The sequence below is a fragment of the Zootoca vivipara genome, chromosome 16, assembly GCF_965207765.1.
Source record: "Zootoca vivipara chromosome 16, rZooViv2.hap1.1, whole genome shotgun sequence".
Classification (NCBI taxonomy): Eukaryota; Metazoa; Chordata; class Lepidosauria; order Squamata; family Lacertidae; genus Zootoca; species Zootoca vivipara.
The window spans coordinates 3,960,952-3,984,188 of NC_142599.1; the positions used below are offsets into that span (position 1 = coordinate 3,960,952).

General features: G+C 45.5%; 2 protein-coding genes across 11 annotated transcripts in view; one reads left to right on the forward strand and one right to left on the reverse strand.

The window, feature by feature from the left end:
- The window catches only part of RILPL1 (Rab interacting lysosomal protein like 1), a 38,118-nt gene extending 18,246 nt beyond the window's left edge, over positions 1-19,872 (forward strand). For 2 of the 4 annotated variants that reach the window (XM_035097560.3, XM_035097561.3), the window contains exons 5-7: positions 4,229-4,404; positions 5,633-5,725; positions 14,324-15,222. In XM_035097560.3, coding sequence (XP_034953451.1) covers positions 4,229-4,404; positions 5,633-5,725; positions 14,324-14,468 — 414 coding nt within the window. In that variant the 3' untranslated portion in view covers positions 14,469-15,222. Of the gene's footprint in view, positions 1-4,228; positions 4,405-5,632; positions 5,726-11,328; positions 11,417-14,323 lie in introns of all 4 variants that reach the window. The other 2 variants (XM_035097563.3, XM_035097562.3) reach the window with 2 other exon arrangements.
- On the reverse strand, positions 1,283-23,221 carry SNRNP35 (small nuclear ribonucleoprotein U11/U12 subunit 35). Of its 7 annotated transcripts, none has more exons than XR_015947387.1 (2): positions 22,959-23,100; positions 1,283-1,420 (listed from the first exon to the last, which is right to left on the reverse strand). XR_015947387.1 is itself a non-coding variant. In XM_035097564.3 (2 exons), the coding sequence occupies exon 2, from the start codon at positions 21,733-21,735 to the stop codon at positions 20,992-20,994; it is 744 nt and encodes a 247-aa protein (XP_034953455.1). In that variant the 5' UTR covers positions 21,736-21,864; positions 22,959-23,221; the 3' UTR covers positions 19,413-20,991. The 7 variants fall into 7 exon arrangements, 6 of the variants coding, with proteins under 6 accessions (XP_034953455.1, XP_034953457.1, XP_034953456.1 ...); XM_035097564.3 differs by lacking the exon at positions 1,283-1,420 and adding an exon at positions 19,413-21,864 and having other exon boundaries at positions 22,959-23,221; XM_035097566.3 differs by lacking the exon at positions 1,283-1,420 and adding an exon at positions 19,413-21,801 and having other exon boundaries at positions 22,959-23,200.
- Positions 23,222-23,237: the final 16 nt, after the last annotated feature.

Below are 23,237 nucleotides of genomic sequence, written 5' to 3' on the forward strand. Positions count from 1 at the left end.
CAGAAGAGGTCGTTTCCGGTGCACTTCCGGGTCAGGGGGAGGCCTATACGCATGCGCACAAACGATTTTCGGCAATTTTCCGACCTGGAAGCTCGCCACCGCGCCAGTAAGTGTGTGTGCGCATGCGCATGGGCGCGCACTCCCCTGCCCTCCGGTCTGCCGCGCGATCTGCGTGGCGGGCACCGGCCCAAAGCCGGGTAAGTCTGGGGACCCCTGGCCTAGGGCTTGCCAATCGGAAGGTCGGCAGTTGGATTCCCCGCGACGGGGTGAGCTCCCGTTGCTCGGTCCCAGCTCCTGCCAACCTAGCAGTTCGAAAGCACATCAAAGCGCAAGTAGATAAATGGGTATCACTCTGACGGGAAGGTAAATGGCGTTTCCGTGTCCTGCTCGTGTTCGCCAGAAGTGGCTTTGTCATGCTGGCCACATGACTTGGAAGCTGCATGCCGACTCCCTCGGCCAATAGAGCGAGATGAGCGCCGCAACCCCAGAGTCGGTCACGACTGGACCTAATGGTTAGGGGTCCCTTTTCCTTTACCCTTTACTGTTTCATTCATTGTACGTTCTAGAAAATGTTCACATTCCAGTCATTCAATTAATTTGCTGTTTGGCCAGCAGGAAACCATCAACCATTTTGTCCCTTCGTGAGTGTGCAGTCAGTATTAAATCTAGAATGATGCCATGAAAATGGAGTGTTCTCAAACTGGCATTTTTGTGCTGTGGGTTTATGAAAATAAAATAAAATGAAGGATGGCAGTTTTAAACCTCTCATGGAAGTGGTGAGGAAGATTATCCCTGCCCCAAGTGCTACTTCTATTTATTTTTTTACATTACTTTTTTTGCCACAAGTGCTCTCATTCATGCCATTCATTAAATTTGTGTTGGTGCTGTAAATTTTAGAGCAAAGAAATCTGTTTTAGAGGGAGCTAGATCACGGCGGTCCAAATTTTAATACCAAGTGGATTGCAAGAGTCCTTCGACACTGAACCCCAGGGCCTTGTGCTGAATTAAATTTCCATATCATAAATTAGTGTTTGCAGTATATTTAATATTATTTAATATACACTATTAATATACTTAATACGGTAATATATATATAGTTAAATATGCAACTAATAGATTTAATATTTTTAATGATTAAATGTAATACACAGTCAGATGAATGTGCTTTTCTTAACGATGCATGACACAAAAAATAAAATTTTAAGACTTTAAGATGGTTCATGAATGTTGCTAAGGGTCTCCAAGAAAGGTCTCACAGGCCAGACCACCCTGATCTAGGTCAATGTTGTTTAGATCGCCAGCAGTTCTTCAGCATTTCAGGCAGGGCTCTCTCCAAGTCATACCTGGATATATTGGGGGTTGAAGCTAGAAGCTTCTGCATGCAAATCAGATGCTTGAACTGCTGAGCTGTGCCTCTTTCCTGCAAATTAAGCAAAAAAACTAGCATTAACATAATAAAAAAATTCCTTCAGTAGCACCTTAAAGACCAACTAAGTTTTTATTTTGGTATGAGCTTTCGTGTGCATGCACACTTCTTCAGATACACTAGTACCTACCTGTAACTAGCATTAACATAAACTCTCTGAAGCTTGAGGGTTGCCAGCTTTACAAGTGAGCATGAACTGTTTGTACTGTTTGTATTTATTTCAGCAGTTGAGAGAAGAGTAGCTAAATAAATAACCTCTCTCAGACACTACTGTACCGTCTCCAGAGCCTGATGTCTCAAGCAGTTGGTATCTGGGTTGTCTGCTTCTAAATTTGGCTCTGTATACCTTTTAAAATAAAATACTTTACACTGTGCCCCAAGGAAGAGGATATGGAAAGAAATGTGAGATTTGTTTCCCAAAACAGAATGTGAACATACAAGTGATGTAAAAATGGGGGTTTGGCTTTTGCTGCGCAACTCCCCGTGGGATTCTGAGTCCCCTAAGTCCATGATCAGTCAGAGAAGAATGGATGGTGGCAGAATCCAGTGGAAAGCAAGGCAGACATTTATTTTTCTGTTGCAACAGAGTTCCCTCCCCTCCTTCCAAGGAGGGAGAGACCCTGAACAAAAGTGTGCAGGAACCTTTAAAGACTTTTGACACTGGCCCACCCCATTAGCCAAAGGCATAAAGGTAAAGGGGCCCCTGCCCATCAGGTCCAGTCGTGTCCGACTCTGGGGTTGCAGCTCTCATCTTGCTCTATAGGCCGAGGGAGCCGGCGTTTGTCCACAGTCAGCTTCCGGGTCATGTGGCCAGCATGACAAAGCTGCTTCTGGCGAACCAGAGCAGCACACGGAAACACCGTTTACCTTCCTGCCGGAGCGGTTCCTATTTATCTACTTGCACTTTGATGTGCTTTCGAACTGCTAGGTGGGCAGGAGCTGGGACCGAGCAACGGGAGCTCACCCCGTTGCAGGGATTCAAACTGCCGACCTTCTGATCAGCAAGCCCTAGACTCTGTGGTTTAACTCACAGTGCTGCCTGGGTCCCCCCTTGGCCAAAGACCACCTCAAAATCATCATACATATGACATAGGAGGCGGTCTACAGCAGAAATCCTGTCTGCCAGGATACCCGATTGCATTGCCTGGGCAGCCTGGGCATTCTTTTGTGATGGTTAATACTTTAGTTCCTGAATCCAAGTCGCAGGCTCACCCTAAAGGTAAAGGTAAAGGGACCCCTGACCATTAGGTCCAGTCATGACCGACTCTGAGGTTGCACGCTCATCTTGCATTATTGGCCGAGGGAGCTGGTGTACAGCTTCCAGGTCATGTGGCCAGCATGACAAAGCCGCTTCTGGCGAACCAGAGCAGCACATGGAAACACCGTTTACCTTCCTGCTGTAGCGGTTCCTATTTATCTACTTGCATTTTGACATGCTTTCGAACTGCTAGCTTGGCAGGAGCTGGGACCAAGCAATGGGAGCTCACCCTGTCACAGGGATTCGAACCGCCGACCTTCTGATCAGCAAGCCCTAGGATCAGTGGTTTAACCCACAGCGCCACCTGGGTCCCTATGAGTCGCAGGCTCACCCTATTCATACACAAGACAGGCTTTGAAGAATTTGTAAGCAAAAGGACAAAGGGAAAAGCTTTCCTCATTTGCCTCCCTTACTGCAGAGGAATATTTGAGGTCATTGGGAGACTCAAAGTGGCTTCAGGATTGCTCTCCTATACTATTTCAGACACATGGTTTATATATTTAGATATGTGCGCATTTATAACTATTTATTCTATATTTGAGACCTTAGAATTCTTATAACACAAGTACTTCAGGAGATAATTTGAATCCCTCCCAAGCTGGGGAGTAGGGGGGGGGGCATCCTATTCTGTTTTCCTTGACAGATTGCAGGTTTTGGTTGCTGGTTTGGTGTTATAGATTCTTTTTTGTGTGCTAGGGATTGTTTAGGTGTATGTGGCTTTTAGTATTTTAGGATTGTTGTGAAATGGATATTTTAAATGTCTTGTGACTGCTGTTCCGGGCTGGGATAGTTCAGTCGATGGAGTATGTTAATCTCAGAGTTGTGGGTTCGAGCCCCACGTTGGGCAAAATGATTCCTGCATTGCAGGGGTTTGAACTATATAACTCTCGTGGTCCCTTCCAACACTACAATTATATGATTCTATGAAAAGTGGATTGTATAGTTATGCTTTCTGTGTACAGTATTTGCTTATCCAGTATATAGTTTGTACTGCTTTATTTTAAACGCTTGGAGGTTTTTGTTGATTAAGCAATATATAAATATGGTTAAATATGACATTTATTATAATAAATATTAACAAATGCATCAATAAGTCATAATTAGTAATTAAGAATTTAAATTATCATTATCATCTGACTGGTTTTTTGTTCATTCAGATGGTGGGGAAGATTTGGCTTCTGTTCCCAGTTTTCCACAGGGAACCAGGCCTCAGTTTGTCCACAGACCCCCTAGAAGGAATGGTTGCTTTCTTCTGCTGTTATATATTGGTTTATTGTGATGGCACTTCTTTTCTCTCCTTAGAGCTGTTCCCAGCTTTCTCTGGGTATAATAGAGCCTGGCAGAGAGATGACATTGCCACACACTCTCTACAGCCCGTACTGACTGTCATCATTGGCTGCCTCCTTTTTCAGCCTTGGCTGTTTGTTTTAAGATTAAACGCTTGCCCTAGGTTACTTATAAAAAAGATATGATGCAGTCAAAGCGACTTGTAAGTAAGACCCAAGCCATGTATTAATGCAGGATTTTTTGTTTGTTCCTCCCAGGCCGAAGAACCAAACAACGATGAATACATCTCTGAATCTGAGAAGATAGCCATGGATTTGAAGGATCCCAACCGTCCGAGGTTTACATTGCAAGAGCTGCGGGATGTTTTGCATGAGAGAAATGAACTGAAATCTAAAGTTTTTCTGCTGCAAGAGGAGCTTCTCTATTATAAGAGGTGTGCTGTTGCTTTCAACTCCTTTCTAGTCTGATTCTATGTGGAGGCAGTTGGACTGAAGCTGGTTTGCTTTTCAATGGAATCAGTCCTGTTGAGGCTGCAGTTGTCTGCTCAATTCCCCTGTGTTTTTTGGTGTGTGTTAGCACTGAACTTCAGTTGCAAGCCCACACTAGTTGGATTGGAGCCAGAATGCGGAGCTCTCTTGGGTGAGGCCACTTGTGCGTAACCTACAGCGCTCCACATGTTGCAGGACTGCAACTCCCCTTGTCCCTGACCATTAGCCATGCTGTCTGGAGCTGATAGGAGTTGGGGTCCAACCACATCTAGAGGACCACAAGTTTCACATTCTTTAGAGGCCACTAAGTACACTTTTAAATGCACCACTAGTCACAAGGGCCAAGAAGATTTCAGGCTATTTCCTCCAATTTTTAGTTCTTGGATTCTCCTCCTCCTCCTCCTCCTCCTCCTCCTCCTCCTCCTCCTCCTCCTCCTCCTCCTCCTCCTCCTCCTCTCTGCCCCTTTTTCTTATGAAGATAAGGAAGAATGTTCAGGCAGTAATCAGTGCAAACCTATTATACCAGGTCAGGCTGTTTGTTTCTTTAGCCCAGATGAGTCTACTCAAGAGCTTTCCAAACATTTCGTGTTGGTGACACACATCTTAGACATGCATCATTTTGAGACACAGTAATTCAGTTTTTACTAGCAAACCAGAGGTTAAACTAACCCCTTATAGGAGGATTCACATGACACACTTATACACTGCAGCTGACACACTAACATGTCACAAAACAGGTTAGAAAGTTCTGATCTACTCTGACTGGGGGTGGCTCTCTGGTGCAGCCTCTGAAAATGTGGTACCCTCCACGTGTTTTGGAATAAATCTTACATCGGCCCCATCCAGCATTCCCACAATTTGGGAACCCCTTCTCTACACTGCATGGGCCCCCTTTTCCTCACACTTTTTCTCCACCTTTGACGGAGGTATCTAAGCAGAGATTGGGAATCTGTCTATCATGGAAATGGTTGTGGCACCTGGCCATGAGTAGGCAGTTGGACAAGAAGACTAAGGCCCCTGTATTAATATACACAATTGTATACACCGACAGAGGTTTGCTTTCTCTCTCTGTTCTGTGTGTAGAGTGAGTGACTAATTTTTCCTAGGTGTAATGAGAGTATTTGGTATCTAACATAAACATTTCATATATTTTCCTGTTATTTTTTTTTAAAGTGATGAGGCTGATGAAGAAATGAGGTCTCCCCAACCCACAACCATTATTCATTCAAAACCATCCACTCAGCAGGAATCTGGAATCAAACGACTGTAAGTACCCTCCTCTTCCCAAGGCTGCATTAGGGGCATGAGGGGAAGCAACTTCCTTTCCTATGCTTCTTGGGGTCCCTGGGCTTTTTAAAATGCTCTAAGAAAGAATGGAGAGGGACACGGGTGGCGCTGTGGTCTGAACCACTGAGCCTAGAGCTTGCCGATCAGAAGGTTCGAATCCCCTGCGACGGGGTGAGCTCCCGTTGTTTGGTCCCTGCTCCTGCCAACCAAGCAGTTTGAAAGCACGTCAAAGTGCAAGTAGATAAATAGGTACTGCTCCGGCGGGAAGGTAAACGGCGTTTCCGTGCGCTGCTCTGGTTTCGCCAGAAGCGGCTTAGACGTGCTGGCCACATGACCTGGAAAAGCTGTCTGCGGACAAACGCGGGTTCCTTGGCCAGTAAAGCGAGATGAGCGCCACAACCTCAGAGTCGTTCACAACGGGACTTAACTGTCAGGGGTCCTTTCATTTAAGAAAGAATGGTGCTGTGTCCTTTGAATAATCTCCATAATGCCACAAAGCACCTCTTTTTGTTTATCTGTTTGATTCATTTTGACACAGTTTAAATACTGTTGCATGTCTCCCCAGTCTCTTGAGTGCTGCGAGATTCCAGGTGCTTACCCAGGGTTCGCTTTTCCTTTAGGAATGAGACACAACCGAGACTACTGTGGTGTCCTGTCTGATGTATGCTTTATTTACACATATATAAGGGTCTTGCTTCCTCCTTAAGCACAGCATTCGATTCAAGAATAAATAAAAAATGCTCTCAATCTTTGCTCTGACTCTCCAACTTGCTCCTTTACTTCTAGGTCACAGCACTGCCCCTTTCAGCTCTAAACTAAAGCTTTGTCCTTCAAAATATATTTGAATTGAGGGAGTAGCCCCACCCACTTGTCTTCTCACACTGAGCCCCCTTTCCTTTGTTCTCTTAATGGCCCATCACCCAAGGGATCAACACAGGAAGCCAGTCTGGCTTATATTTTAACTGCTTGATGAGCCCAGGGGTGAGAAGGATCTCACATTCAGCCTGCCATTCTTCCTCCCCCATACCAAACTCATAGGAATACATTTACCCCCTGGGGTCAGTAGTAACAAATTGCTTACCTTGGCTATTCCTAGCATGAAGCTTTCTCTGAATATTTCCCCATGAGACCCAACTGCAGCTTTTTCTCACTGATGATCTACTTTTTAATATGCAGGAATTTGTTTTTTAATGTGTGGTGGGTGGAGCAAGGAAGCATGTGATTTGCCCACCTGCCCAATCACCACACAGCTGTGTGAGCCTCATTTAGGTGGCCCTAAACACTTGTTAGGGATTTAATCTTGTTTTAAATTTATTCATTGTTTGTGGTTTTAACCGTTTTGAATTATTCTATGTGTAAATTGCCTTGAGACTGTGGTTTAGAAGGCAAATAATAAGTTATAGGTGGTAATAATGATGATGATGATGATGATAATGATAATGGCCCTTCTGCAGCAAAGTCAGTAACCAAGCCTAAACGGGTACTTGAAACAACTGCATATTACCACCTGCTTACCTCTTGACTCCCCTTCTACCTGTTTCTTCTTTTTGTTTCCCCTGCATTGAATTTTAGACTATAAGCTCCTTAAGGCAAGAGACCTCTTCTCTTGGACTCTGAAAAGCACTATGTGCACCAATAGTGCTATGTAAATAATGAGCAGCATGCGTTTTCTTAATGTGTGCGTCATCCCCTACGACGAGGGTCGCCGGCCTTTTTGGACCAGGGTGGGGGCACATTTTGAATTTTGAGAGTGTGCTGGGTGCCACAGTCACAAAATGGCCGCCTTGGGATGGCAGGGCAATAACACAAAATGAGAGAGAGAACAATCACGGTGAAGCTTTCCCTGTAATTGTATTTTCATACAAGAAAAGGTACGACTTGTTGGATTTCTGCCTAGAAGATTATAAAGGTAAAGGGACCCCTGACCATTAGGTCCAGTCGTGACCGACTCTGGGGTTGCGCGCTCATCTCGCATTATTTGCCAAGGGAGCCAGCGTATAGCTTCCAGGTCATGTGGCCAGCATGACAAAGCCGCTTCTGGCAAACCAGAGCAGCACATGGAAACGCCATTTACCTTCCCGCTGTAGCGGTTCCTATTTATCTACTTGCATTTTGACGTGCTTTCGAACTGCTAGGTTGGCAACGGGAGCTCACCCCATCACAGGGATTCGAACTGCCAACCTTCTGATCAGCAAGCGCTAGGCTCAGTGGTTTAACCACAGCGCTACTTGAGAAGATTATAGAGAAACAATAAAAGTGCATTAAAGGGGGGGGCAGCAGTTCTTTAGGACCCCAGGGATTCTTATTGCCTCATGTCCAAACAGTGCACTTACCGTATTAGTCACAGTTCCAACTTCACTCATTGGCTAAAAACACTGACAGCCTTGTTCATTTCACAGAACTTACTCAGAAGGGTGACTTCTTCATACCTTTCTTTCCAGGAGGTCTAGAGATGTACTTTAAAAAAAAAAGGAAGCCCAGAGTCCAGGGCCCTTGCCTTGGTGTGCCAGTGAAGCTCATGGCAGGCACCAGGTTGGCAACCCCTGCCCTACTGCAAGGGTGGGAAAGCCCTCTGGAACAGGGTTTGATTCCAACTTTTCCCTGCCAGCCTGGCTAAACAGTCAGGGGTAATGGCAGTCCAACACCAGCTGGAGGGCCACAGCTTCCTCATTCCTGCCCTGCTGCTCCATGTGCCAGTAGAAGACAATGCCAGGATGCACTGGCACCAAATCTGTTGGTACTGTAGAGCAAAAAGAGTGAGTGTCGGGCAGTGATACAGTTAGATGCCTACCAAGCTCTCTTGGAAATCTCCAGACCAGGGTGTGGGCTTGTTGGAAAACACTGGTGCTGCTACCTCAGAAAATGGCAAGCACCAAAGTGCAGTAAGCATGCAACACTTCACTATGCCCTTAGCATAAATTCCCTTGAAGTTCTGTTTTCTTTTCTTTTTTTCCTCCTCTTGAGACTATGGAGAGGGGATTAAGCAGCAACGTGGGTGGGGTGGGGTGGGGTCCAAAGTGGCAAACTGCATTTTGAATCTACAGTATATATGAGAGAGAGCTTTGTCCCAAATGTTTAGATGTGCCAAAAAAGAACCCCTTTCCCCCCACATTAGCACTTGCATCCTAAACCGTATTTCCTCCAAAGTAAGTCCAATTGATTCTCATAGCATTAAACTTTCAAAAAAAAGGTGTGCTTAATTTCCAGTTTGTGATTCATTACTCATTTGTATGTTAAAAGTACATTTTCTTCAATTAGCATCAGCGGTTCAGCAGTGGAGAGCACTGGCAAAGAGGTGTTTTGGGGAGGGACATCCCTCTCCGCTCCCCAAGCTATGTGAGATGCTAACACAGAATGGTGACTCTGTCGCTGTCATGGACAAAAAATATATATTAATGGAGGCAAGAACCAATTAGGAAATTTTAAAATGTAAATCTTTGAGCAGGGATTTTTGTTTACATGGTTGTTGTTTTTTGTAAGAAGCCAGATCTGCCTCATTTTGTACACTGAGCAAAAAGGGCCCTTTGTTTCAAAGGTTGTGTCACTTGTTTGTTGCTGACATGATGATAAGTGTTGGCTTTAAAAAGAAGGCAGACAAAAGCCTCTCTCTCTCTCTCTCGTGTGTGTGTGTGTGTGTGTGTGTGTGTGTGAGAGAGAGAGAGAGAGAGAGAGAGAGAGAGAGAGAGAGAGAGAGAGAGAGAGAGAGAGAGAGATGATGTGGGGAGGCTTGATGCAACCCAGCCAGCCAAACTGTGTAACTGTAGAAAACCTGTTCAGAATAATAACAACTCTGTGTGTTGTTTTTGATTCTAATAATAGCATCTCCCAGAAGCAGCTCTGTTGGGAATGTCTCGGAGCTATGTTTAGGCCAGAAGCAAAAAAGTGCTCTGGTGATCTCAGCTGTGTCCTTAATCAACAGCAACAAGTGGCATCTGCAGCAAACGGTTGCAGTGGGATATTGCTCCCCTTCCAGGTCCCAACATGATGTCCCATTCCACTCCAGCAATCAGCCAGCATTCGTGCATATAGAACATGCTCAGTCCTCATTGGGCTTTTTCTGTGCCAAGGGGTTTTTTATTCTCCCACAGATGTTTGTTTGTTCTTAGGGTTGCCAGACTCAATAGAGGACAGGACTTCTGTGCCTTTAATTGCCCTGCTCTCTTTTGAGTCTGGAAACCTTAAAGAGGAACCAGCAGACCCTTTGTTTAATTTCCAAGCAAAGGGTCTGCTAGTTTCTCTTTAGGGTTTCCAGACTCAAAAGAGAGCAGGGCAATTAAAGGCACAGAAGTCCTGTCCTCTATTGAGTCTGGCAACCCTATTTGTACTTCTACAAATCTTTGGGTTCCTCCAGACCTGTTGGCATTTCCTGTCTTGTGCATGGATGGTGCCATTTTGCCTACATAAAGAGACGCGCTCAGCAAATGAATTTGCTATTAATATATGGGTTGTGTACAATGCAGCACTAAGTTAAAGCCAATGATATACTTCATTATTCATTGCACTTACATGCCACCTTTTTTCTCCAAGGAGCTCAAGGTGACATATACGGTTCTCCCCCTCCTTATTTATGGTAATCCCCGAAACAATCCTGTGAGAGGCAGTGACTGTCCCACGGTCACCCAGGGAGCTTCATGGCCAAGTGGGGATTTGAACACTCTCTCTCCGACACTCCAGTGGCCACACTACACTGGTGAAATGTTTCATGCCTGTGAGACACCGTTGCCTAAGAATAGATAAGCAACTTTTTTAGAAAGACCCCAAAATTGTTGAGCTGCAATTTTTCGATTGACTTGCCTAAGATCCAGGGCAAAACTCCACATTTTGGATATCCCCACCCCCACCCCCTGGAAAATCTGCATGGCAGCCCCAGGCACAATAGACAGTGCAATGAGTTTCCGCTAGTGCAGCTGTTGCAGTGGATTCCTCTTTTTCACAAAACTTACCCACCCGCTAGTGCAAGAGCTCTCAAATGCCTTTGGGAACCCACAAGCAGGACATGATGGAGTTAGTCTTTCCCTGTTTGTGTCTTAAGCTCTAAGGTCACATCCACAGTAAACATGTCAAGCCCTCTTGCACTACTTTAACATTCAAGGGCAGGGGTGCCAACTCTAATAAAATAATGGAGGTGCTGGTAAGCCCTGCCCCACATAATCACCTTGCACGGTGCATCCACACCATTTGAATGGCAATGCCCATCAACTTGGAGGGAGGGGCTGGACCCTTCCAGTATATTACTGGGTGGGCTGAAGTGACCTCAGCCCCTAGGAGTTGGTTCCTATGTTCATACTCTCTAACATTCCTCAGATGAAAATAAGGACATTTCTCACTCCCCCCACAACTGACTCTCAATTGGTTTGATTCAAAAGGACTCTCATTGAGATCAGAGGCTCTCTGGGGCAATACAGACCCTTCCCCACCTTGTAAAAATATTGTCCTTTGTGTAAGTCGGCACCCATGTCTGTCTTTTCCTCTGGCTTCCTTGATTTGCTTTCCCCCTCTCCTGTGCTTGTGTGTACTTGAATACCTTTTTAATTTCTTACTTAAGCCTCTTTTCTCTTTTCTGTCTGTGCTTTCCCAACCAGGATGTTTACAGCTATAATGCCTATGGTGGCTGCCGGATTGATCCCTGATGATCCCACATTGCAGCCAATAAGAAGACTTATGTCCCTTGTAGGAACTCTCTTTTTAATTGGTTACTGTGGAGTTTTTGTTCTCCTATTTGTGCATGATGTGTGGCTGTTCCTCACCTTAACCTTGGCTGTATTCTCCTTGGCTGACTGTGGGATCATAAAACTTTTTTCTTTTTTTGAAGATGGCCAATCAGAATGCTCCTCTGCTGCATGATGTAACCGCTTATTTACCTACGGTAGCAGTCTGTTCCCCTTTGCACTTTCTTCTAATGCAAGAAGGGGGACCTGTGGCCTCACCAATGTTGCTGGACTCTTAACTCCCACCAGCCCTAGCCAGAATGCCCAGCGGCCAGGAATGATGGGAGTTGTAGTCCAGCAATATTTGGTGAGGCAATGGTTACCCATCCCTGGTTTAATAGACAAGGAATTTTAATTGAGAGTTTTTCAAGCAAATATCTAGATAGTTGGTTAAAAATTATATATGACATTCAGGTCCTTCCTACCATCTTGCTGGCCCTTTGGCCCCCAGTCCTCTACCTGAAATTCCCTTGCTTGTCAGGCTACAACTTAAAAGCCTAATTTGTTCAGCTGGCATTGTGCTGCCTTTGTAGAATTGTCACTTTGTCAACATTCTGATAGTGAGCCATTCCCATTCAGCAGCTAGAATGTGTTTAGGCATCCATGACATGTACTTTGGCAGTGATGGAGTGGGTGTGTACATTCATCTCAGACAAACAAGAACCTATTGTTGACCTATTAGAAAGGAGCATATTAATCACTAATGTTGTTTGATCTTGCTTTTGAAACCTGCCTACTGACAGATCACAGCAATTTTTGTTTTTATTTTTAAATTTAATCGCAACAGGTGAAAATACAATATGCAATATTGATTTAACTGACTAAGCCCCAAATGTTAGCATAGCATAGCCTGTCATCTTACCTGTCAGCTGGTAATGAGACTCAAATTGGTATCAAACCTTAAAACAGTAGTGAACAAGCATTGTCAAGTTGGCAACCTAGGTTTACGACCTGGTTGTAATGCCTACAGACCATCCCAAATTGGAGTAAAGGGTATATTTGCTAATATGGATGCCCAAACACAGGTGCTCACCTTTGTATGCCATGGCTGGAGACCTATCTCAAGTTTGGAGGTGCCAGCATCAACTTTGTAGGTGTTTGGGCTACCAGGACACCTGGGGTGTCCCCCTCTATTCTGCTTCTAAACTCAATGTATATTTTAATTGTGGCCATCTCAGAGAAGATGGCTGGCTTCTTCTGCTTCTGTTGGACTGTGCTTGTGCTGTGCCAATAGAGGTTAATAGTGTAATTCAGGTTATAATCTTAAATTAATGCACCTGAGACCCAAGCCCCATTGAACTGAAGGGTCTTGGTTCTGAGTAGATGTCATAGGATTGTGCTGAAATGCTACTAACTGAAGTGTGTACACTGCCCAAATTCTGACTGACTGCTGAATTTGTGCTCTTAAAGTCTGGGTTTTGGACTTGCACCTGTCAAATAGCTACCCCAACTTCTTCCCAGTCTGTATAACTTTTGGAAATGAGTGGATTTGGGCTAGATTTGCACATAGGCACACAAATATTTTAACTGTGTATATTGGGAGACCCCTTTGCTTAATCTCTGCATTATCCCCACAATCCATGTTACTAATTAGAAACTGAGACAGAGAGAGAAATAGCTTGCCCAAGACTGAATCAAATAAAATTTTAACATAAGTCTCGTTGATGGAAGGATAATTGCCAACAGCTTTCAGTTGGCTGGAATTAGATCTGTGCTTGTCACAAAAAACTGTTCAAAATCTGGCCTGTTGGAAACTTTCTAAGTGGGCAGAATTTGGCTGGAGTGGATAGAAGGGGGCAAGTTACACTTTCATTGAGTTTTCATCATAGATAATTCAGAAAGTGCACAGAAATCCCTTTCCCTTCACACAGACTAAGGCAGGCATCCCCAAACTTCGGCCCTCCAGATGTTTTGGACTACAATTCCCATCTTCCCCGACCACTGGTCCTGTTAGCTAGGGATCATGGGAGTTGTAGGCCAAAACATCTGGAGGGCCGCAGTTTGGGGATGCCTGGACTAAGGTAATAATAATAAGAACAATATTGAAATATTGTTCTCCCTAGTTCACTTTTTTACTTCATTCTCTCAGCGTAAAAACAGAAAGCAATGTCACTTGAGGTAATTGGTACAAAATCATAAGCCCCCTCCAGATGGTCTGCTCCATGTGCCCATAATCACATGGCATGCAGGGGGTGGGAGTGTGCATGTTGGTCCTGCCCCCTCTCAGCTCTCTTTGTGTTTGTGGGGAGAGCATTTGAAGAAGAGGCCTGGCCCATGAGGCAGAGGGAGGCGGCCACCTCAGATACAGAATGTGTGGGGTGAGGAGTGGACAGCACTGGGTGTGTCATACGGCCTGCCCTGTGGGCCCCCCACCCAGCTATCCTGCCCTTGGGTGCAGTGGAAGACTGTTCCACTGCCGTTGTCAAAGGAAGATTCAGCTGCCAATCTGGTCAGCTTTTATACTTGGGAGACAGGTGCCATATTGACCTTTGCCTCAGGTGGCAAAATACCTTGGACCCGGGGGCACCTGCTCTGTGCACATACACTGCCCCCTGTGACTTGGAATCCAGCATATTATGATGGCATGGAGAAATACCTAAAGAAGGCTTACACTTTTCCACTAATGGTACTTATGTGGTTCTTGTCCCAGTTGAGAGGCTGTTTCTAAACCTGTCTCCCCCAAAACAGGATATTTCTCTCCCCTGGTAGAATTTGGCCTGGTTTCTTGCATTGCTTGGCCATGTTTGTTGCATCACTTAGCACTGAAAGATGTTTTCAGATCCTCCCTCTAAGTTTCAACGCCTTAACCTGTGTGGTGTTCCCACCCTTTTTCTCTCTCCTCTCCTCCACACCCCACTTCTTTTGGAAGGTTTAGTTTCTTTTCCCGGGATAAGAAACGGATGCCAGCGATGCAGAGAAATGCCTCCTTCCAGAGTTCCTTTGGCGAGTGGGCCAACTCTAACAAAGACGATGCATACACCGAACAAGGCCTGGAGGCCCTACAGCACCTGTGACTGGAGCCCAGGGATTTCGGTTGCTATGGTAACAGCACAAGAAAATATGAAGGAACTTGTCTAGTGGATTGTGGCCCCTGGATATGGCTCTCCTTCCCGTTCCCAACCCCTTCCCCAGTTGGAATGAGGGGTTTCTTTTTCCACACAGAATCCCTTGATGTTTACTTGGCGACTGTACTCCGAAAGCAAGATCCTAGGGCCTCTGTGGAAGCAATGGCTTTGCATACTCTACTGTAGCCACCCTGCAGGGTTGTTGCTGTGTGAATTTAACAAGACTGTGGGTTGTTTTTGAAAGCTTGCATTCACTTCACTTAACGAAAACTCACTTTAAACCAAAAAAAGAGATCTATGTTGTTGCTGAAGAGTTGCATTCAAGGTCCCGCTAACGCCTGAAGACTCCCCTTGCCCAGTTTATTGGGGATGGGAACTTCGTCGTGGTCATTCAGCCGTCATCTTCCTCTAATGATTGTTCTAGAGAAGAGGCGTCTAGTCGTAGCTGTCATGCTCAAATGCAGGTCCTCTTTGCAGCAGAAGCAGCAACTTCCTTTTGCAGGAATGAATCCATGGTGGGAAATGACTAATGCAACATACTGGAATTGGATCGCCTTCCAAATGGATCAGGACTATGTATTATTATTTTTGGTTTGTTATTTATAGTGCCTAAAGCATGGTGTACAAGGTGATGGTGCCTTGCATTTTTGCTATGAACTTTCTGGTGTATTAATGGAAACTAAACATCTGAAATTTATGCTAACCCTTTTAAAAATTCCTCCTTGTATCCTAACCTCTTCCCCCTCTGTCATTGTGAGGGCAGTCTCTTCTACAGAAAACACAGGTGTTGGCTCTTCAATAGCTTTGGGAACAAAAATCAGTTTTGAAACAAATTTTGCCTATATGGAGCCCGCTGCACACTAAATGTTTAAAGTAGTGTCCCCCTCAAGAATCCTGGGAACTAATTGGCTACAGGTGCTGAGAGTTGCTAGGAGACCCCTGACCCCTCCACAGAGCTATAATTTTCAGACTTCCTGGGAAGAAGGATTTATTGCTAAACCATTCTGGGAATTGTAGCTCCATGAGAGGAATAGACATCTCATAACGACTCTCTTGTAACAACTCGCAGCACCCTAGAGTTCTTATGGAGAAGCCATGACTGTTTAAAGGGGTATGATATGGCTTTAAATGTGCCCCTTGAGTGATCAGCGCTGGGGATCCTGCTCACAGTAGGGCTATGCCTGAGGTGGCTTTGCTACACGGTTCATGATCTATCGATGTGACGACACGGCCATCAAACTGCCACACTGCTTGTGTCTGAGTTTTTTCACCTATGTGGGTAATGAACATGCTTGCCTTCCTCCAAGGCTTTTTGTGCCATTTGGCAAGGTCAGGAAATATATTTTCAAAGTTGATGTAAGGAGTCTCCATGCTTAAAAAAACTGTGTGATGGAGTCTGCTCATAACCTCTGGGGTTCCATGGTTGATGTGGCCAATGGCTGTGCCCCCAACCCTGTCGACCACCCATTTGGCATTACAGTGAGAACAAATGAAACTGGCAACAAAATGTTGCAGTATCCCCCCCCCCAGCAGGCGTGTTCCTCCAAGAAGGTCCCTCCTCATCCTACCATTTTCCTTATTATTTTTCCAACTGGCATTCAACATTCCAAGGCTAGTAAGCATGCTCCATCTTCACTGGGCTTTATTTAATAGGCAGGCAGGAGTTACCCCCTTAAGCTTTTCAAAAAAAGAGAGGGAGGGTGTTTTCTCGTACTTTTGCAAACCTCTGGGTTTCCCAGAGTGTATTGTTACTTCCCTCTTGTTTCTCAGCAATCTCATTTTGGCTCTGTTCATGCTGTCGCTCATCACCTGTGTTTGTTATGAAATGGAATGATGTTGTGTGTGTAGGGCTCCCCCCCCCACCCCAAACTCAGTGGGAACTTGATTGGTCATTGTTCAGTGTCGGTCAATTGTTCCATTTTGGTGTAGTAGCTAACTGCCAGCTTTCTGCTTCCCCCTCACATATCCATTGGAGATAATGCAGGGGTTTGTGCAAACCACACAGTATATTAGCTAAGACTTTGAGCTGGATGGTCCCCTGTTCAGACCTCGCCTTTACAATGAACCTACTTAGTGGCCTTATGCAAGCTGCTAGTCCCTCAGCCTCACATCTACAATACAGGGATAAAAAATTCTGGACAACAAATCCATTGTGGACTGTTGTAAAGGTTATCAAAATTTATCAAGCATTTTTGTGAGTTAAACATAAATGCTATACTGTATAGATAACAATTACATTTATGGTTCTCAGCAGTGGGCTATTAGCATATGTAGAATACTAATAGCATAGTGAATCTTCTCTAAATAGCAGGGCCAGTGTATAAAATGCTTTTTAAAAAAAACAAACTTGCCATTCTAGAACATGGAAACAAACTAGCATAGGGTTGTACCTGGGGTTGATCATATGCAGAGTAGACCACTGAAAATAATGAAGTGACTAACTTAGGTCCATGAATGTCAATGGGCCTTCCCTCAGCAGAACTTAGCCGGATGCAACCCTGAAGTTCCACTGACCTTTGAGCTAAAAACCACTTTAACTCTGATAATTCCTGTCTTAATTTGGTTGCAGAAAGAGCAAGCCAAGATTTCTTTCTGGTGGCCTCTGATGATCATAGTACTCTATTTATATATAAAGGGATGCTGGTAGTATTGGTAAGACTCCTTTGCCACTGTTTTTAAGTGGTGTGGGCACTCCCAAGTATCTCTTGAGCTGCCACTGTCAATAACAGCCCTGCAATTAAGCCGTAAGGGTTTTTACTTACAATGTTTTTCCAACTGGAAGAGTTCTTATCTCATGTGAAAGACCCTCTTCTTGGAACAGGGCCTGGTGTTGCCTGGACCCACCTGATCCTTAAAGAAGCCATGACTTGTCAATATGTGGACAAAACAAATCTTTTCCTGTTGGAATAAACCTGTTTAAAGCAAGTGATCGTAAACTTGAGGGACACTTGTTCCAGTAATTTCAGCACACAGGACAGCCTGTGCTGACCTAGTGCCCTGCAGATTCTGTTGGACTACAGATTCCATCAGCCTCCAGCCTGCAGGTGGGAGTTGCAGTTGAACAACATCTGCACCAGGTCAGTGAAGGCTGAATTAAGGCAATAACTTCATTAAACCAACCAAAATGGGTGGTATTCAACTGAATTAAACTCAAGAGTGGGGCCATTTAAATTAGTTGTGTGCTTTATTTTCAGTGGGTCCATTCTCAGCTGTGTCAAAAAACATCATGCAAAGCTTTTGAAGCCTCCAGTTGCATCTAGGGAACTCAGAAGCTTCTGAGCACAGTGTTTTGTCCACATTTTGGTTGGTATAATATATGTATTGCTTTGTTCTAATGTATATTATGGAATTACAGTGGTACCGTGGTTTACAACCATAATCCGTTCCGGAGGTCTGTTTGTAAACCAAAACAGGTTCTCATCAGTCCCTTCTCTAGCATGGCCAGTGACCAGGGATAATGGAAGTTGTAGACGGACAGTCTCAGGAGAGCCACAGGATCCCCAGGCCTGTTTTATCAGAACCAGTGAAAATGTCATGTTATGAGCCTGCTTTTGAGTTCCAGAGTTTAGCTATATGCTAAACAAAGCAGGGCAGAGGGAGATAAAATACTACACAGTGCTAAAGCCTGAAAGCAACCCTGTATTATTTACCAACTTGCTTTGTAGCCATATGACACAAGACATTGTGAGCAAGTTAGTGGGCTGGAGGAGGACAAGGGATGGGCCATGGTCCCTCCACCACTAGCCCATTGGGTTTCTATGGGAGCCATAACAGAGTAAAAGCTGCTTTCATGGGAAGCCAGAAACGAAAGTGGAGATGGATCATTCGACCCCCCACCCCTGTGTATTTCAAAAGAGCTTGCTAAGATGCTAGCCTGTGTTTCCAAGCTTGATACAGGACTGGTCAACAGAACATATTAACCCTTTAGGAAACCTAAAAAATTATGTGCTGGTTAGTACGTTTTGTGAGTTTATTTATTTACAGGGCTGCCCTACAAGCCTGCAGTTTTCAACAGTTGTGTGTACAATTCCTCCCAGGTGCCACAAGCTGTGGATTTCAGGACTTTAACATCATGCCAGTCAGTAGAGCATTGACTCTTAATCTCAGGGTTGTGGGTCCAAGACCCATGTTGGGCAAAAGATTCCTGCATTGCACGGGATTGGACTATAATTATATGACCTTTGTGGTCCCTTCAAACTCTTACAATTCTTTGATATTTCTTCCCTCCCCATTTCTTCTTAAATTAGAAGTATTTTGGAAAACTGGAAAGCATTTTTTGTTGCTCCTAATACAGATTAGGTTTTGGATTGTATTTAAAAGCTCTTGGCATGTAGCTCTTTTTTAAAACTCTATTTGCTATTTCTTGTTCTCTGACTGCTTGTGAAGAAGTGGAGAGAGCTGCCCCAAATATGCAGCTCGTCCATTTTCCATGGCTCTGTGAACAGAGGCACTCCCGTGTATCCCAAGAACTCGACCTGTACAGCAACATCAGCAGCTGCCTTCTGTCTGTGAGGTCATCCTTGGAACGGCTTGTCTATTAGGGCAAATGGGGATTGCCCCACCAGTCTCAGTCTGCCCTCAGCCGTTGCCAGCTGCCTGCCTTCTTAAAACCAGTCCAGGGAGATGGCGCTTAGCAGGGAGAATGGGGACAAAACTATGGTTAGTTCCACTCTTTCATTGGCTCCGGCTCCACCTCCTGTTGGCCTCCTGCTTCACAGCCTACCTGTCCTAATGGACACCAGCCACTTGGGACTATAGTATGAATGCAATAGTGGAAATCCTTGTTAATATTTTACATGCTTTTAAGTGTTGCTGAAATTGAGTTTTCCCGTAGTTCTATAATTTTAAAAGGGGGGTTGTTTTGCAACAACCTGAATAAGCACTGCAAAGATGCTTGTTTTGCATAATTTATTACACTACAGGAGGGCTTAGGAAACACTTTCAACCCAAAGGCTGGATTCAAACCCAACCATGCTTCCAAGGGCCCATTTCAAAGGTGTGGAGGGCAAATAAAAAAACCCAGAAGAACCACCACCAAAACAAATCACAAGTCTCCATGCCATATAAATCCCATATCACAGGGGTTGCCAATGTGTTTTCAGTTCCCAGCAAGGCGCTAACATCTCCCCAACTGTCAGACTTGAGCATTCCCTTAATGCAATTGTCTGGTAAGGCTTAGCACACAAATGTGCGATATGCAAAAGGAGTGAATGTGTATCTTTAATAAAGATTCAGAGTACTGTAAGGTAAAAAAAGGCAATAAACAGCATGTTTGGAGGGAATGGGTGGGTATAGGGCTATGTTAACACTAGATCTTTTTAATATTCTAAATAAACTATTTCTGGATTAACAAGAGGTTGTCTGTTTTTGCATCTTCTATAAGCCACGGACCTCAGCCCAAGGTTTGGCTCCTTAATCCAAATTGATACAAGAAATCCAGTCCTATGTCCTAGGCCCATGTTGGCGGAACCTGGTGCCTCTCCTGGCACCATCGGACTCCAACTCCCATCAGCCCCAGCTAGCATGGTCAGTGGTCATAAATGACGGGAGCTGAAGTCCAGCAACATCTGGAGGGTCCCAGGTTCCGTCCCAGTCCACAGTCTTGCTCAGGCATCCCCAAACTGCAGCCCTCCAGATGTTTTGGCCTACAACTCCCATGATCCCTAGCTAAGAGGACCAGTGGTCAGGGATGATGGGAATTGTAGTCCAAAACATCTGGAGGGCCGAAGTTTGGGGGTGCCTGGTCTTGCTGGTCTATTTCATTCCCACCTCAAAGGCCTACAGGAGAGCCCTCCCAGCCTCCCCTTGTTTCTTCTTAGTGTCTCCTTTTCTCATCCCACTGAACGACATGCTCCTCAACCCACTGCCTATCTCAGGAGTGGGGAACCAGCGGTTCACCAGGTGTTGCTGCACTACAACTTCCATCAGCCCTAACTGTTGGCCAAGCTGTATGGAGATGATGGGAACTGCAGCCCAGCAGCATCTCAAAGGACACGAGTTAAGCACCTCTGGCCTGCTCTGTATCTCCTTTTGCTTAGCAACCTACTATCTGGCCCCTTTTCTTGCTTCTCTAAAATTCCTCTCCTCATCCACCCTCCCTGCAGACCCTCCTTTCCCCCTGCCCTGTGAATTATTGCATTCCCCCTAGTCAAATCGAGCTTTCCTTTCTCTGCTCTATTTGTTAGCATTCCAAGAATGTTGTGCATCACTGTTCATATGCACCCAAAAGCTTGGACAGGGTGGTGTAGAAGAATGAGCAAGACGACTAAACAATTTCATCAAAACCTGCAACACCATACAGGATAACCCATTAAGTGTGCAGTGGAGTGTGATGATGAAAACACCCCACTATTTTGAAGCTTATGAGCCAGTTATCCAAGCTTTGTCTCAGTTTGCTTTTGAAGATGGCCCCACAATTTCCCATAATCCACTGGTGTTCTGTGGTTGTGTAGCACTGGAAGGGAGCGACCCATCAGTGCCTGTCTTCATCTCTTTGCTTCTTTGAGCTGCGGTCCCGACTTCGATCTCTCCTCTCTCTGCCTCTGCTCCGTTCCTCTCTGGAGTGCCGTGCTCCATCTCTCTCTCCCCATCCTCGCGACCACTCCCGTTCAGAGCGCCTCTGGTCTCTGTTCCTTGTTTTCCAGTCCCTGGACCAAGCTCGCTCTCTTTTTTCCGCCTGTCCTTCCCCGTAAAACTCACTTTTCATGGCGGGCAAATTTATGGGCTTCCGGAAGGGCCTGTCCCTGCCACCAAATCGCAACTGCCCCGACTCCTTCTTGCCACCAAAGCCACCCCCAAGCCTCCGAGGGATCCACCCTTTGAGGGTCCTCTCCAGCTCAAAGTCCACAAATACCTCTCGCTGGTCAATAACCAGCTTGTTGGCATCTCGGTAAGCTTTCACAAGGGCACGCTCCTCTTTGAACTCAATGAACGCGTAGCCCTTGGAGAAGCCAGTGACTAGGTCTCGAACCAAGCGGATCTTCCGGATGTCTCCGTACCGAGAAAAGACTTCCCTTAACTTCTCTTCTGTGGTTTGCAAGTTGAGCCTGGCCACAAACAGCGTGAGGTGAGGGTCCCCTGAAACGCCTAGGTTGGGGACATACCGTGCCGTCATGGCCCTCCACACAGCCCGGTCGTGGGGCTCTTCATCTGTACCATCAATGCTCCCAGCTTTGAGGGGATCATACTCTTTTGCAATGGGTGTCCACTCGTTCATTGTCTGCAGGGGGGGGGAGCCTTTAGTGCATTCCAGACTTCAGGGTTCCTGTTTCCGTTTGTGCCTCTTTTTTTAAAAAAAATAATTTTCAAAATCTATTTACTGTATTATATTTTGCACACCTCTTACCTGTAATGTAAAACAAGTCAGTGTTGGTTTGCTACAGGACTATATTTGCATTACTGTCACATTCCTCATTCCATTTTAAAAAAATTATTTGGGGAGGTGAGAGATCTGACTTATTGCCCTCCTCCACAACCATCCTTCTCTTCCCATTCTTAATTCCATGTATGTATTCGTTTGTTGCATTTTTTAAATCTCACCTTTTTCTCCAAAAGGCTGAAAGGTCACCCAGCGAGGAGCAATGATGATGATGATAATACCCCACCCATCTGAGTGTATTTACCCAGCTTTGAACCCTTGTCTCTCTTGGGTCCTAATATGACCCTCTGACCACTACACCACGCTGGGCTCTCATCCATCCCACCTCCTCTCCCTTCCTTGCAGATGATTCAACACTGCTCAACTGAAAGGAATCGAAGGACCTTGTGATGCTACAGCAGCAAACAAACCCCTGTGAAAACTCCCATAGTCAAGGAGGATGGGAGTTGGAACTGGGCAGCAGGAGATGGGGCGGACCTCTGCCTCAGAGCCTGGAGAACGGATGCGGGTCAGAGCCGAGATGTAGAGACCAATGGACTTGGGTGGTATGCGCACTACACAGCAAAAGCACACGGCTCCCACCCCCCTCCAAAAAGTAACCCTGGGAACAGTAGCTACCCCCTCACAGAGCTACAACTCTCAGCACCCTTGACAAACTAGTACGTACTCAGGAAAGTCGTGGTGGGAAAGTCGTGCGTTTTAAATGCATGCTGCGCATCCAGTGCAAGTTTAATTGGCAGGAATATTCTGCTTGAACAATCCGGATATTTAACACCACGTGGAAGTAACGTTATTTCTGCCTAGCCTTTTGTGTGCGTGTGTATGTCACAACGCAGTCTGCCTTGCAAAGCCCCAGAGGCTAGGAAGCAGGAGGCAAGTCTCCTAATCGAAAACTTGCAAAAGCAACCCAGGATCTCCTCCTCTTCTTCCCCGTCAGTTCAAAAGCCTCCCCCCCCCCGCAAACACACCACCACCTGCAGCCCGGAGAAGGGCAGGCACAGCCACCAGCCAACGCCTCCCTCCGCCCAATTATTTCTTTTCCCAAGGGGAAAAATACTCACCTACCATCCAACAACAAGGAAACAACAACAAGGAAACAAGGGGGAGCCCACGAGGCAGGCAGTTAGCAAGGCGGTTGCTTATTGGCAGCGGCCCATTCGCCACCAGTAGACTCCTCGGACCTGGCAAGAAGAGTGATTAATCTCAATATTTGTTTGTTAATTTTCAAAGGCAGTATCCGCTCCGCGGCCCAGACTCGCCAAAAGAATTTCCCCAATAGCCCCGCGCGAATCTGCAGGGCAGGAACCGGAAACGCGTTTGGCCTGCCACGGTATCGGCGG